The sequence below is a fragment of the Desmodus rotundus genome, chromosome 9, assembly GCF_022682495.2.
Source record: "Desmodus rotundus isolate HL8 chromosome 9, HLdesRot8A.1, whole genome shotgun sequence".
Lineage (NCBI taxonomy): Eukaryota > Metazoa > Chordata > Mammalia > Chiroptera > Phyllostomidae > Desmodus > Desmodus rotundus.
Genome location: NC_071395.1, coordinates 38,929,992 through 38,944,791, shown reverse-complemented (window position 1 = coordinate 38,944,791; position 14,800 = coordinate 38,929,992). Strand labels below are relative to the sequence as shown.

Genomic DNA, 14,800 nt, shown 5'->3' with positions numbered 1-14,800 from the left:
ACATAAATGGAAACACTGTGAGGCCTTTTGTCTCTGGCTTCTCTCCGAGCCTCAGGTTTTCAAGGTCCATCCACATTGTAGCGAGTGGATCGGCACTTCGCTCATTTTCGTGGCTGAGTAATATTCCAGTGTATGAATGGACTACACTGTGTTTATCCATTGCTAGCTGATGGGCACTTGGGTTATTTCGCCTTTTGGCTGTTAGGAATAATTCTGCTGTGAATGTGTGTGGACACATTTTGGTCTGAATACCTGTTCACAGTAGGCATATATATTTAGGGCGTTGTTTACCTCAAACTGACACCTTTACATTGGCAGTACCCACTAAATGAATAACCCCCCTTGCTGTGCAGCTGCCGCTGGCTATGTGTGGCCGTTGAACATTTGAAATGGGGCTGCCTAAACCAAGATGCGCTAAGTCAAAACATACGCCAGATGTCTCAGACTTAGTGCAAAAAAAAAGAGTTGTGAAAAAACTCATTAATAATTTTATATGAATGATCTCTTGAAATAGTGCTTTGGATAGAGCATGTTGAAAAATAAATCACTGCCTGGCCAGGTGGCTCACTGGAGTGCTGTCCCGCTCACCAGAAAGGCTGCAGGTCTGCTCCCGTCAGGGCACGTGCTTAGGTGGCAGGTTCTATCCCTGGTCGGAGCGTATGGGAAGCAGCCGATTGACGTCCGTCTGTCTCTCTCCCTCTTCCCCTCCCCACTCCATATAAAATCAGTAAACATATTCTTGGGTGAGGATTAAGTAAAAATAAAAAATATATTATTAAAATTATTTTCAACCATTTCTTTTTATAGATTTTACATGTGGCTCACACATTTCCATTGGATATAGCAATTAATTTTTTTAATCCTCACCCAAGGACACTTTTTTCATTGCTTTTACAGAGAGAGGAAGGGAGAGAAAGAAAAATCTATTGGTTGCCTCCTGTACGTGCTGAGGATGAAACACAGCAGGACGGGAAATCGAGACCACAGCCTTTTGGTTACTGGACCGCGCACCAACCAACTAAGCCACATCAGCCAGGGCTAGGAATTATTTTTTAAGGAACGAAGCCCTTTCCTGTCCTCTCTGTGCCCTAAAATAACCAAAAGTAGGTATTTTTGGTGGAAGGAGAAAGATAAGTATTGTGGCTTCTGAAGGCTACACTAGACCGTCCTAACTCTTATTTGAGCTTCCACAGCCTCTCAGCCTGGGTCCCACCTTCTCGCAGCACCACGCGTTCATACGGTGGGTAGTGACCCTGCCTGGTCAGATCCGACAGGTCCTCTCGGCTCCGATGGGTGGTCTTCTTGGCACCCCGACGAAAACCCCGCAGTCGCCAGAACTCTGCCCGCCGAGCAGAGCCCACGGAGGTGCCAGGCCCAGGCCCCACAGCCCGCTGGGCCGCCTCCAGACTGGCCAGCTGTTCTGCCCTGGGAAGAAGGGAGGTTCGTGAGCCCCAAGGTCAGCACAGTAACAGCCCCAAAGATGACCAGGTCCCAGTCTCAGGGCCTGTGTACTCGTCACCTCCCACGGTAAAGGGACTCTGCAGATGGGATTAAGTTAAGGCTCCTGAGATGGAGATATCCCGAGATTGCCCAGGGAACCTGGTGTCCTCACAGGGTCCCCATAAGAGGAGGCGGGAGGGTCAGAGTTGGAGATGAAGAGGCTGTGCTGCGGGCTGTGATGATGGGGGAAGGGGTCACGAGCCAGGCGCGGCCAGGTGTGCCTCTAGAAGCTTGAAAAGGCTGAAAATGTTCTCCTCTGGAGCCCCCGGAAGAACCAGCCCTGCCCACACCTGGATTGTAGCCCTGAAACGTTCCTTTTGGGCTTCTGACCTCCAGAATGTGTGCAGACTGAAGCCAGTAAGTTGGCAGTGATTTGTCCCAGCAGCCCCGGGAAACCCATACAGGTGCAGCTGCACTGCCCTGTCTTTGGCGTGCTCCTCAGGCTGAACCATCAACATCGCTAAGAAGTGACATCGTGGGGAAACTGAGGCTGGGGGGGCAGCCCAGCTGAGGGTGGGGAGTGGTCCCCACCTCTTCTGGTTGGGAATGATGCCTCGCTCCTCCTCCCGGAGATCACGACCCATGCGCACCACCAGCCAGTGGCCCCCACGGGTGTGGCTCTGCCCAGGGCCCGTATACAGCGTGTCCAGCACATGGAAGACGTCGCCACGGGTGAAGCCCAGGCCATAAGGTGGGCTGGGCTCCAGCTCAAAGTGTGTGCGGATGTAGAAGGAGTCGCCCACACGGGACTGCACCATTTTCTGGAAGACTGTGGGCAGAGAGAAGCTCTAAGCCAGCAATGCGGCCGCCTAGACCTTACCTGTCCCCAGGGAGTGGGCCTCACTGCTGGGCCACGCACAGCTCCCCCTTCCCACCCCAACTCACTGTCCTGCTTCCGCTGCATCACCAGCTCCACCTCCTCGCCCAGTGGCAGCCCCAGCAGGGCCTGCACAGCCTCCTCCCGCGTCAGGTTCTGGAAGGGCGTATCATTCACCTGCCGGGGAGGGGGAGCGGACGGATGAAGCTCTGGTCACGAGATCCCAGCTCTGCCTCTGGACAGAGGCCACCCACAACTGCTGCCAGATCTGCTTTCAAGGGCCCCGGCAACTGGAGACAGCTGACAGGGGCATCAGCCTGTGGCAACATGGGCGTCACAGGCACGTGAAGATCTTGACGCCGAACCCGGGCGCAGGACCTGCCCTTGGTACTTGATAACCGAGGCATGGTGGGTGGCCACCGCCAAGGCACGGGAATGGGGGTCACAGCAGTGGCGAGGTCATGACACTGTGTGACACTCCAAGTCAAGACTTAGTCACAGGGTCATGACAGGGAAGACAGACACAGACAGCAGGTCACAGACACCAGCCTTCAGGGCCATAAGAGGGACAACAGTAAACAGACATGGACAGCGGGTCACAGCTGCTCTCAGCAGACCCGGTGGAGGACACAGGCTGTAACAGACCCGGGAGAGCCACCCAGCCTGCCTGCACACCCACTGCCAGCCACCTCCAGGTTACCTGCAGAATCTGATCTCCCTCCCGGATGCCCTGTTCCTCTGCCGGGCTGCCCTCCTGCACCCCCGACACGAAGATGCCCACATCATTGCCTCCAACTAGCCGCAGCCCAATGCTGGTGCCCTTGCAGAAGCGGACCACCCGTGAGTCAGGGCTGTACCTGAGGGGAAGCAGAGGCAGGTCAGTCCAGTGAGGGCAGAGAGGTGAGCCCCACCCACTCTGGGTGTTGGTTTCCCAAAGGGCCACACGGGGGACCTGTGATGTCCCATCAACACTCTGGCGCAGGAAGGCGGGAGTATGGTGCCTGGGAAGATAGCCTAGAGATGTGGGGGAGTTTCAAGTCGGGGGGCGTTCTCCCTGGGGCACATACCCATGGTCCTCCAGGCTCCGACTGCTCGGCACCCTGTAGATGTCATAGCTGCTTTGCCTGGGGGTGTCTGAAAGGGAGCAGCTGGTCTATTTATGAAGCACACTGGCCAGTCCAGCCACCGAACCTTTGCTATAGGGTGTCCCTACCCTGTGGAGTGTTATTGCCCAGCCCTTAGTCCTTCCCAGGGAACTGTCTGTGTGACCTCTGAGGCCCATGCCAACCTCTCCCCCTCTGCCTGGCACAGCTGCACTGGCTGGGATTAGAACAATCAGAGAAGAGGCGCTCAGAGTCACCACCCACCCGCCTCTGTTCACCTGGTTCCGAGATGGTTCTGGAATCCATGGAACTTTCCTGCCGCAGCTGGGGCCTCTCCCTGGTGGGGAACAGACTTGAGGTGGGGTGATTTTTAGACTTTTCATTTATCTGGACTCAGATTCAAATCTTGGTGTCGCCGTGGGATAGCAAGCCCATCGGTCTCCCTCTCTGAGCCCCAGGTCCCTTCCCTGAGCCCTGGGGGTTGGCTGGGTTGAGTCAAGGCTTCAGTCAGGGCTGGACTGAGATGAAATAAACTTGGGGCCAATAGTCATTTTACTGTTTTAATATTAGTGAAAAGTTCTAGCGGTTGCTCTGAACGAAACGTTTGTGTCACTAGCAAATTGGTACGTTGAAACCCTAACCCCCAGTGGGACTGAGTTAGGAGGTGGAGCCTTTGGGAGACAAATAGGCTTAGATGAGGTCACGAGGGTGGGGCCCCATGATGGGATTAGTGCCCTTATAAGAAACACAAGAGCCCTGACTAGTGTGGCTCAGTTGTTTGGGCACCAAAACAAAAAGCAAAAGGTTGCCGGTTCAATCCCCAGTCAGGGCACATGCCTGGGTTGCGGGCTCATTCTGCAGTCGGGGTGGGGTGTGTACAAGAGGCAACTGATTGCTGCTTCTCCCCCACAGTGATGTTTCTCTCCCTCTCTTTCTCCCTCCCGTCCCCTCTGAAAAGTGAATAAATAAAATCTAAAAAAAAAAAAAAAAGAATGGCAGAGACACTGACACAGTGAGCATTCACTATGAGCTAAGCACACACATGCACGAGCATCAGCTCCTTTTGCCAGCATTAATTAGCGCCCTAAAGAGGCAACAATGGGGTAAGAGTTGGGGCTTTGGGGTGAGCCCTCCTCTGGCCTCTGAGATGGCCCCAGAGCCCCCCACCTCCTGGTAGTCACAGCCTGCTCCAGTGCCCCTCCACAGTGAGCCGAGGGTGGTCCGTGTGGCCAGCAGAGTGCCGCGGCAGTGCAGGTGCGACATCTGAGACTGGGTTCACCTTCGCTCTCTCACCGTTCGTTTTAGGGAACCAGAGGACGGGCCCACCTGGTGAGGGTCTGAGACCTCCTGCCGACAGCCGTGGCAGTGAACTTGGAAGTGGATCATCCGCCCCCGAAGCCTACAGCCCTGCACGACTGCTGGACTGCGACCTCATGAGACTGCAAACCAGAGCTACTCAGCTGAGCCGCCTCCAACTCCCGAGTGTCAGAAACGATGGGAGGTAGCAAATGTTTACTGCTGTTTCAAGCCACTAGGTTCGGGGGTGATCCACATAGATAACAGATACAAACTCCACTTCTCAGGATGCTGAAAGCTTAAGTGATGTGCCCATTATCTAAATAAACCCCAAGTATTGAGTGTTTATGTCTTTTAGGCATTGAATTCTGTCCCTTTAGAATTCATCTGCTGAAGTCCTAACCCCCAATATCCTTAAAATGTGATGGTATTTGGAAACAAGATTATTGCAGATGTAATTAATAAAGAAGGGATCACACTGGAGCAGGGTGGGCCCCTAACCCAACACGACTGGTGTCCTTAGAGAACAGGAACATTTGCACAGACAGACACACCAGAGGGAAGACAGTGTGATGACGCTCAGGAAGGAGACGGCTGTGTGGGGAGGGGCCCAGGAATACCAGAGCCATCGGAAGCCGGGAGAGAGGCCCAGAGCCAATTCTCCCCTGGAGTCTTCGGAGGGAGCACAGCCCTGACAACAGCTTGATTTGGGACTTTGGCCTCCAAAACCGAGACAATTCCTATTGTCCTAAGCCACCCAATTTGTGGCACTTTGTTACAGCAGCCACAGGAGACTAATACAAAGTAATTCCAATGTTTTCTTTTTATAAACTATCATCATAATGAACCAGCAGCCTCCAGTCCCCCAAACATCCATGCCTATTTTGCCCCCAAGAAAAATACCTAAAAGGGCTTTGCTGGGTCAAAGGGCTTATGTATTTTAAAGTCTTCTGGGACGCATTACAAAATTCAGGTCTTTCTGCTTTGTCAATCCATATCTGGTCCTCCCAGAACCCAAGAACCAAAAGCTACATACTGTGGGCAAGAAAAACAGTCTATGGATGGGGAAGCCTCTTCCAGGAAGGCCACCAGGACTGCACCCTCAAGGATACCCCCAGTTGGAAAAGATATGCCCACACTCCCCTCCTGCTCAACCATTCTGGTCAATGGTGGTACATACATGGGGGAGTCAGTTCGGCTGGCATCGGGACTCCGCTGCCTGTGCTGGGGTGGTGGTGGGACATAGGATGGTGGTGCCTGAGATAGTTCTGAGCCGAGGTCTGAGATGTCTGCAGGGGAGAGGACATTGTTTCAGCCATAGTCATGTCTTCTAGACTGGACCCATTTCACAGCGGGGAACATCAAGGCCCCTCTAAGCAAAGGTACCTAGACCAGAGTCAGGCTCAGCCAGGTAACTCCAACCCTGATTTGCTGTGAGGTCTTCAGCAGGTTTCTGTCCCTCTCTGAGCATCTTGGGGCCAGGGTCACCGACTCTGGCTTGGCCCTGCCCAATACTCCTGCCTCCCCTGCCCTTTATTCAACTCCTTCCCCAGGGCCTGCCTCCTGGCCCCTCACCCTCCAGGAGGGAGCTGTCACTGTCACTGACAGCTGGTGGTATGTTCACCAAAAACTGTCCTCGGTCCCTGAGCACCAGTAGAGTCAGCTTCCCTTCCGACTTCTCGATCAGTCGCCGTGTGTCACTCAGCGACAGATTCTCACTGGACACCCCATTGATCTAGACAGGAAACAGAAAGGAAGAGAGGACATGAGTTAATGAAAGATGGGGGAGTACTCGAAACAGATCGCTTGGTGGGGGGGACTAGAAACACGCAATCCCCTGGGGTTACTAAAAACAGGCATCTCAAAAGAAAATGATAGAATTGGACTCCTGCTGTGAGAGGTAACCACACCAAGAACTAACTTTCACGTGGATTCTAGAAACAGACGATTTTCTAATGAGGGGAACACTAGGGGAAGTTAGAGACCAATGCACTCTCTCCTCTCCCTGGGAGGGGAAATTTCTCATGAGATATTAAGATATTAATATATCTTAATATATTAATACAAGTATTAGAAATGAGTCTAATTAAAAGAGAGGGGAAGGATACTTAAATATACCAGAACTAGGAGATACTAGAAAAAAGCATCAAGAGGCAGATTAGAAACTGAATTTCTAGGAAAGACTTACATCATTTCCACTCACACCAGGAGCCCTGTCTAACATTCTCCCTTGGGAGTGTCTGTTCTCGGTAGCCCTGGGGACTGGGAGTTCTAGTCCCCCACCAAGCTGTTTCTAGTGTTGGACCCAAACTAGAAACAGACACGTCCTCAGGGTCACTAGAAATAGATTATTCTGAGGAGGTTCCAGAAGTAATCAACTGGAAAGAGTTTGGAAGTTAAACACTAGGCATCACTACAAACAAATTCTCAGGAGCGGAATCTAGAAAGAAGCCAGCTCTTAAGGCAGAGCTGCTCCTCACACCTCATCCCCCGTCAGCACCACCTGTCTAGGGCAGGTCTTCGAACAAGACCTAAAGCCGGTTGACCCGCGGTTCTGATACTAGAAACAGACAGCACAAAGGGGGTACTAGAAACTGACATTTGGCAGTGGATTAGCAAGCAGAGGAGGGGATGAGGGAGAAGAGGGGAAAGCTGCTTCCAACCTTTTGGGAAACCGGCAACAATGCAGAAGTCAAACATTCAGGGCCAGCTATGTGACTCTGACCTATGACTCAGTGGCACTCATTACTTCTGGCCTCAGTCTTCCTGTCCCACCCCCAACAGGAAGCCTGGGCTCACCTTTAGGATGAGGTCTCCTTCCTGCAGCCCACTGTTCCGGGCAGCCAGGCCCGAATCCGTGATGTGCTTAATGAAGATCTGGCTGCCCAGTTTGACCCCAAACTCTGCGGGGAGAGGAGGGAAAGGGAGGCAAAGCCTGGAATCTGGGCTGCCGGATCCTCTCCGAGCTCTCAGCCTTTCCCACTATCCGGTCCGCTGTCCCACAGAGAGGGGTCAGGCTCGGCTCCCTCCCAGTCACGCCCCTGGGGGCTGTTCTGATACTGACAACTTGATAGGGCACAAGTGTCACTGCAAGGAATCTGCTGTCACTGCACGGAGGCTGCAGGGAGAATCATTTCCACTTTTCCAGCTTCTAGAGGCACTGCACCCCTGCCTCGTGGCCCCTCCTCTGTCCTCACAGCCCGCAGCGCAGCTTCTTCCAGCTCTGACTCTGACCCTCCTGCTCCCTCTTATGGGGACCCTGTGAGGACACTGGGCCCCCTGGGTAATCTGGAGTCACCACCATCTCAGGGGCCTTGCCTGAATCCATCTACCAAGTCCCTTCGCCACATGAGCTGACATGTTCACAGGTCCTGGGACCAGGCCGGGGATGTCTTTGGGGCTGTCATCTAGTCGACCACACCCAGTAAGGGACTGCCCTTTTGCGGGGATGCCAAGCCTCACCGCCACCAACACACCCGCTGGCTCACCTTCGCTCTCCCTCCTCCGCACCAGCACCGACTTCACTGGCTTCATCTGCACATCCTGCCGTGGCAGCCGCTTGAAGCCGGACACCAGGGCCAGCCCATTGACCTCGGAGCCCCCGTCCGGGCTCCTGCTCACATGGTTGCCAGCTCGGCTCCGGCAGCCTGCCCTGGGCCGGTGGGAGCGCCTGCCCAAGGAGCAGCCAGAGCCACTGGAGGTGTCACCCTCGTAGCCCCGGCCATGGTCAGCCTCCTCGTGCTGCCAGGGCCCGTCCTCATCTGAGTCCTGGCGTCCTGGGCCGTAGGGGCTGGCCTTGGTGGTGGGCAGCTGGATCTTCCGGGGACGCTTCACGGTCTATTAGGGGAGTTGGAGGGGCAACCAGCTCACCGCTCTGTCCCGTCCACTGGTGGCCCAGGGCACCCCCGCCACTCTGGGCTCAACATCCAAGCTGTGAAACGGGAGCAATACCCCACTTGCTCACACTCATACCACCCCTGCACTGCAGGGCCAGTGGGGCTCAGCCAGGAACACAGGTGCCCCCAAGCCGGGCTGCCCCTTCCACCCAGCCCCACTCACAATGTTGGCCATCTTGGTGCAGGTCTTCAGTATCTGAATTGCAAAGGTGGAGCTGACACTCTCCATGGACACACCGTTCACCATGGCAATCTGGTCCCCCACCCTGAGGGAAGAGGCCGGTCTCCAGGAAGAGGACTCACATAGGAGCCCTTTTCCCCAGGTCTGCCCTCAGGGCCCCTCGCACCTCTCAGCGCCCACCTTCGGGGAAGGCACCGCCTGGTCTAATTCCATGGTGTCCCTAGGCTCACAAAGACATTTATCCCTCTGGGCCTCAGTTTCCTTATCTGTAAAATGGGGCTGCTGCTCACAGAACGCACTATAATCATAGCAATGCAACCATAGAAGGGAAGCTGGGGTTACAACTGGTGTCTCTGTCACCCCCTTACTCTTCTCTCTCCCCACCTATGCTTCATAGTCTTCTTTCTCCAAAGTTGGTCCGTGATTCCGGGCTGAGCCATATCACCTGTCAGCCACTCAGGGCCCAGAACCATTTCCCCCCAAATACCTCCAAGAGCCTCCCGCCCCCACAGGCTCAGAACACTGGTTCTCCTTCCCACTGGCCAAAGAGAGGTTTCCGGATCACCAGGATGTAAAGTACAGCACAGGGATCACAATCGATAGGACTGAATATCTATGTACGGTGTCAGGAGGGTGGGCGCTAGACTTACTGGGGGGAATCACTTCGTAAGTGATACAACTGTATAACCACTATGCTGTACACCTGAAACTAACATAACATTGAATGTCAACTGTAATTTAAAAATTAAAAAATGGTCTCCAGGACTTTTCGGTCCAGGAGCTCCCTGGGGCCACTCTGGCCCAGGAACTGTGTTGGAGGCCCAAATCAGTGACTCTGTCCCGCTGCCAGCTCCAAGCTCTGTGCTGGCAGAGCGGGAAGGCACCAGGCACTTCCAAGCCTCCTCGTTTTGGCCATGCAGGTCCCTCCTCTCGATGTGCCCCAACCCAGGCTGTGTGATACTCACTGCAGCCTGCCATCAGCAGGCCCTCCAGGCACCACGTCGGACACAAACACGGACCCACCAGGCCGGTCATGGCCACCAGAGATTGCAATGCCGAAGCCCCGGCGGGGGTCCTGAGGGGGAGTCAGAGACAGAATGAGCTTTTGCTTCCCTCCAGGACAAAAGTTCTCCCCTGGGGGCCAAGTGCCATTTCCATCAGCAGCGCCTCAGGGAGAGAAGGCCTCACCTTGCAGATTGTGGCTGTGTACTGTTCCCAGATGGTCAGCTCCTCCATGTCCGACACCTGGCAGGAAGGGGACAGGGGAAGTGGGCGTGAGGTCACAGCACATTCATTGGAGCATTTGGGGGTCCCTGGCCTTCAGTGGGGAGCCCCGATCTGACACCCCCATGGTTTAAGCCTGTGGACAAGTTGGTGTGTCTCTTAGAACTCAGTTTTTCCATCTGCAAAATGGATTTAAGTTCTCAACTGGAAATAATTCTTCTCTTCAAAGGACATTTGGCCTTTGATGCCTGGAGACATCAGTGGTTGTTACAACTGGGAATCCCCCTGGCATCAAGTGCACGGAGGCTAAGGATGCTGCTCAACACCCCCAGATTTCGCAGGGCAGCCCCACCGTAGAGAATGGTCCAGACCCAAATGCTGATAGTGCCAAAACCAAGAAAGCCCAGGTTAAGTGAACCAAATTGTATTGGAAGCAAAAAAAGGTGAATTCTTGGTCTCTTTCCCTCTAGAAGGTTTGGCTCCGTCCCTGAGGGGATCTAACAAGACCAGTTAGACAAAGGGAGCTCACTCTGCTCCAGCCACACAGGCCTCCTTGCTGTTCCTCCAACACGCCAGGCACACCCCTGCCCCCGGACTTTGCACGCTCTGTTCCCTCCACCTGGAACTCTTCTTACAGCTCTGCACCTGACTCCCTCCCTCAGCTCCTTCAGGTCTCAGCTCAATGTCACCTCCTTCGGGAGGCCTCCCAACCACGCTGTACAGAACTGTGACCCCCTCCTGCCCCACGGCAGACCACCTTCTGTGCCTTTCTCTGATACTGTGTCATAGAACTTGCGACCCCTTGACCATCCCTAGATCTATTTTTATCTGTCCACTGCCCATCTCCCCCCCTAGAATACTGGCTCCAAGGGCAGAGATTTTTGTCTTGCTCCCGATGGAGTCCCGAGTGCCTAGGTCACAGCAGAGATTCGCTAAGTGTTCACTGAATGAATGAAGTGCTCCCTTTGTGCCAAGCAGTTTGCTCGTACTATCTCATTTAATCCACTCACTGAAAGAGAAACGCTTTCATCCTATATCACAGATGGGGAAACTGAGGCACATAGAGGTGATGTCACCTGCCAAAACAACCGAGCTGATGGAGAGAAGGGCTCTCGGAGTGCAAGTTCCCAGGCCAGGGGACCCTGGGAGAAGGGGGGACACGGAGCCCGACCAGAAGCCAGCCCCCACCCATCCCTTACCTTCTGCCAGGCTGCCCTGCTCTTTGGGGGATCTTGTAAAAATTGCTCCCCAGTCTGGCACAGCACAGGTCATGACCCCTCCACGAGTGCACTCCAGTGACTTTTCTTATAGGTTCCCAGGAAAGCAGCCTTCCTGGCTCTCAAGAGCGGGAAACGGGCCAGAGGAGGCAGAAACCAAGATGAGGAAGGGGCCTCAGTCTTGGCCTGCAGTACCAGCTCAGTACTCACAGCCAAGGCTCACATCCCTTGCCTGCCCTTTGCTGGCTGTGGTGCTGCCTCTCGCAGCTTCACCTTCCTTATCTGCGAAATGGCTACCGGGGCCCCCGCCACCATCACTCAGGGCTGAGGTGCGGGAGGGGTGCACGGAGTCAGAGGGGGCCGAGAGCCTCGGGAGGTGCAGTTATTGTGAGGAGTAATACCATGGCCTTTCTCTGCATCATTTTAATAAGCAACACTATCCAGTAATGGCTGTCACCAAGCGCTGTCCGCTTACCCACCCATTTCATCATGAATAACCTTAGGAAGTGGTACTGCGGCACTTCTTACCTTGCAGGGGGTGAAAGGCAGGCCCAGAGAGGTTCAGTAACCTTCTACCGGTGACCCTGGGCAGCCTGCCCACACCATTGCTCTTAACTACCCGGCTGCAGCATTCTTAGATTTTTTTCTTCTGAACTTGGTTTTCAAAACAGAGAACCTTTTCACTTGCTTTGATTTTATACTTTGTGTCATTCAATTCCCCCCCGAATTTATATTTCTTGGCCTTATTTTAAGAAACAGCCCCCAGGGGACCAGAGCCCCTGGAGGGAGGCAGGTGCAGGTGGCCCGGCCTCGTCCCGTGTGTGGGTTCACCTTCATGGACACGGGAGGCCTCCAGGGGGTCAAGCCTAACCCCTCAGCCCACCACAGCCTGGTTCACCTCCAAACCTTTGCCCTGCCTTTGCCCTGCCTGTCACCTATGCCTGGGACACCCTCTCAGGACTGGCATATGCTCAGCCTCTGCCACTTGGGTCTCGGATCAAGAAGGACCCTGGCCAATCCTGCCTGGTACCCTATCACTCCTCCTTGTTTTATTTATTATGTTTTATTCGTGGCACCCAAAACCACCTGAAATTATCCTATTTGAGCATCAGTTTGGGAGCGTCTAGTCTTCCCTCTCCGGCTGTCTCACTGGGTACTATGGCCGTCAGCACCTCCTACACCCCCCCTTTCCAGGCCTTTGCACATGCTGGACTCCCTGGCAAACTCCTACTCGTCCTTCATATTCCCAGTGCCACTGCTTCTTCCTCCAGGAAGTAAGTCCTCAGTGCCCCAGGTCAGGAGAGGGTGGGGCCTGGGCCTTCTTCCCAACTTGTCCCCCCTCACTCCCGCAGCTACACTGCTGCTGCGCTGGACACAAACACTACAAATACCTGAGAGGGGAGACAACCGGAGGGACAGGTCCTATCAAGTCAAACAGCCCCAGGCAAGTGGCTCCCAGGCTGAGGTCCTCTCTCCCTCTCTCAGTCCCCACCTCCAGGAACAATGGTAGGGCGGTGGTGCAGGGGGGTGGGGGATGGGGCAGAGTGGGGAGGGGGGAATACTCTAGTGGGTAAGGGGATTCAGGCTGCCTCAGGCTGCAAAGAGGTGTAGGGAACCAGAACTGCCCCTCCCCGAAGCCTTCGGCAGCAGTGGCCTCTGAAGCCTGGTAGCCCCTAAAGCCTCAGCTTACGCCTCCGGATCTAAAACTCAACACTGTGTGAGTCAATTCGAGCTCCATCCTGGAAGGCGAAGTTCCCCGAAAGAGAGACAGGGGGATCCCCTCCCCCCAGCCCAGCCAATTTACTCCAGTGTAAAGGGGCTCTCAATCCCTGACCTCTGTCTCTGCAGGGTCATACAGGGGGATGGCTCTGTGTACAGTAAGCCCGCAACAAATGGTGCTTCCCTGTCCAGCAGCCTCGCTGCATTCACCAACCCACCAAACCCACACATGAAGTCACTGCCAACAGTTCTACCATGAACGCAGTAAACATTTTTACTGAACACCTACTAGGTGCCAGGAGCTTAAAACATATTTTCCTCTTAGAATCCCCTCTGCACCTCTCTTTAAAATGACGGTTACCCCTTCCGTAGATGAGGTACTGGCCCAAAGTTACACAGAGAAGTTGTGATTAGAACCCAGGGCTACTGGGTAATGAAGTCAGCTTTTGGGGTCGAGGGACGCCAACGCGCCTCGCTGTGAAGCCTCGGGCTAGCCAACGCATGCCTCTGAGCCTCAGTTTCCCCATTTGTTACACAGGCAGAGGGTGATCAGGGGTCCTGGGACGAAGTCCCAGCCCCACCTCAACTCGATTTCCTCCCCCTCCCGCTCTCGGCGGGCTACTCGCCTGGAATCTCACCGCCATGGTCCACTCCGGGGCTCTCCCGCGCCCCTGTCCCAGGGGAGCCGGAAAACATCAATCAGTCCCCACCCTGGGGTGAGGGAGGAGGCTGGGAGGGTCACAGTGGAGTAGGTGTCCTGCACTCTCCCTCCTCCCGCCCGCTCCGCCGCTCCCGGCTGCACCTGCCGGCCTTCCTTCTCCGAGTCCCCTACCTGCCCCGCCCCGGCCCGACACGCCTCCTGGACGAGTCCGAGGCCGCCTTCTCCCCGACCCCCTCCTCGGCCACACCCCTGCCGCTATATCACAGAATCCAGGCCCTATGTGATAATGCCGGAACGGGTTTTCCATCCAACCGAGCGTTAGCCGGCGAGCGACGCCCGAGACTGGCCTGGCACGGCTGCGGGGAAGACCCGGCAAAAACGGTATCCGCGTTCGGAACCGTGCTGCGATTCCGTAGGTTTTCTATCAGAGAAAGGGACACTTATTGAGGTTCAGTTGGGAGGCCTAATAGATCCAAAGCTAGTTGAGAGCTAGAGACTCCCGGAGCATAGCGCTGTGCCTTCTCGAGTCACCCCATCTCCGGGAGGCTTACTCCATTTCACAGAAGGGAAACTGAGGCCCAGAGAGGGCATCAGCATGGACTTTCTGAAGATGCACAGCTGCCCCCACTGGGGCCTGGCTCTGTCTTCACACCCAACTCTGGGCTGGGCCCCCAGCAGAGGAGGGCGGGGCGGGAGGAAATTCCTCAGGCTCTTGAGAGTAAAGGTCGGACTTCCTCCTTCTCTCCTAGACTTGTCTCACCCTCAGGGGCCCAGGTTCCTAAGGTAAGGTCTAGGGAGGACCTCCCCAAGCCACGAAACCCTCTATTCCCCTCTATTCAGGGGTGAGTAAGGGAGGAAGTCACCTGGAAGGGTGGAGCTGGCAGTGGCTCCACCCACATTCCTTTCTGCTAAAAAAAAGAAAAAACCAAACTTCGTGAGGCCCTGAGGCTCATCTCATCCTGAGCCCCACTTCATCCCTAGGCTGGAAGGACAGATCTAGGTATAGCCCGCCCCACTTCCAACCTCATATAGTCTAGACTGTGCAGAAAGAAACGCTAGACTGTGGGAAGGGGGAGGCAGAGAAGAAATTGGGAGATCAAGGAAGATTTCCTGGAAGAGGGGCATTGCAGCTGGGGCTTTGAATGTTGGATAAGCGTTTGTCAAGTGAAAAAGACAGACAATATAA

The 14,800-nt window shown here is 54.8% G+C and overlaps 1 protein-coding gene across 5 annotated transcripts in view; it reads right to left on the bottom strand.

Moving 5' to 3' along the window:
- TJP3 (tight junction protein 3) overlaps nt 1-14,800 on the bottom strand; it is a 28,580-nt gene that overhangs the window by 6,671 nt on the left and 7,109 nt on the right. For 3 of the 5 annotated variants that reach the window (XM_024569143.4, XM_024569144.4, XM_024569147.4), the window contains exons 2-14: nt 9,982-10,038; nt 9,759-9,868; nt 8,776-8,878; nt 8,205-8,553; nt 7,516-7,619; nt 6,292-6,451; nt 5,897-6,005; nt 3,699-3,757; nt 3,385-3,451; nt 3,018-3,174; nt 2,386-2,494; nt 2,032-2,269; nt 1,214-1,425 (exon numbers count right to left, since the gene is read on the bottom strand). In XM_024569143.4, coding sequence (XP_024424911.2) covers nt 1,214-1,425; nt 2,032-2,269; nt 2,386-2,494; nt 3,018-3,174; nt 3,385-3,451; nt 3,699-3,757; nt 5,897-6,005; nt 6,292-6,451; nt 7,516-7,619; nt 8,205-8,553; nt 8,776-8,878; nt 9,759-9,868; nt 9,982-10,029 — 1,825 coding nt within the window. In that variant the 5' untranslated portion in view covers nt 10,030-10,038. The other 2 variants (XM_045202328.2, XM_024569145.3) reach the window with 2 other exon arrangements.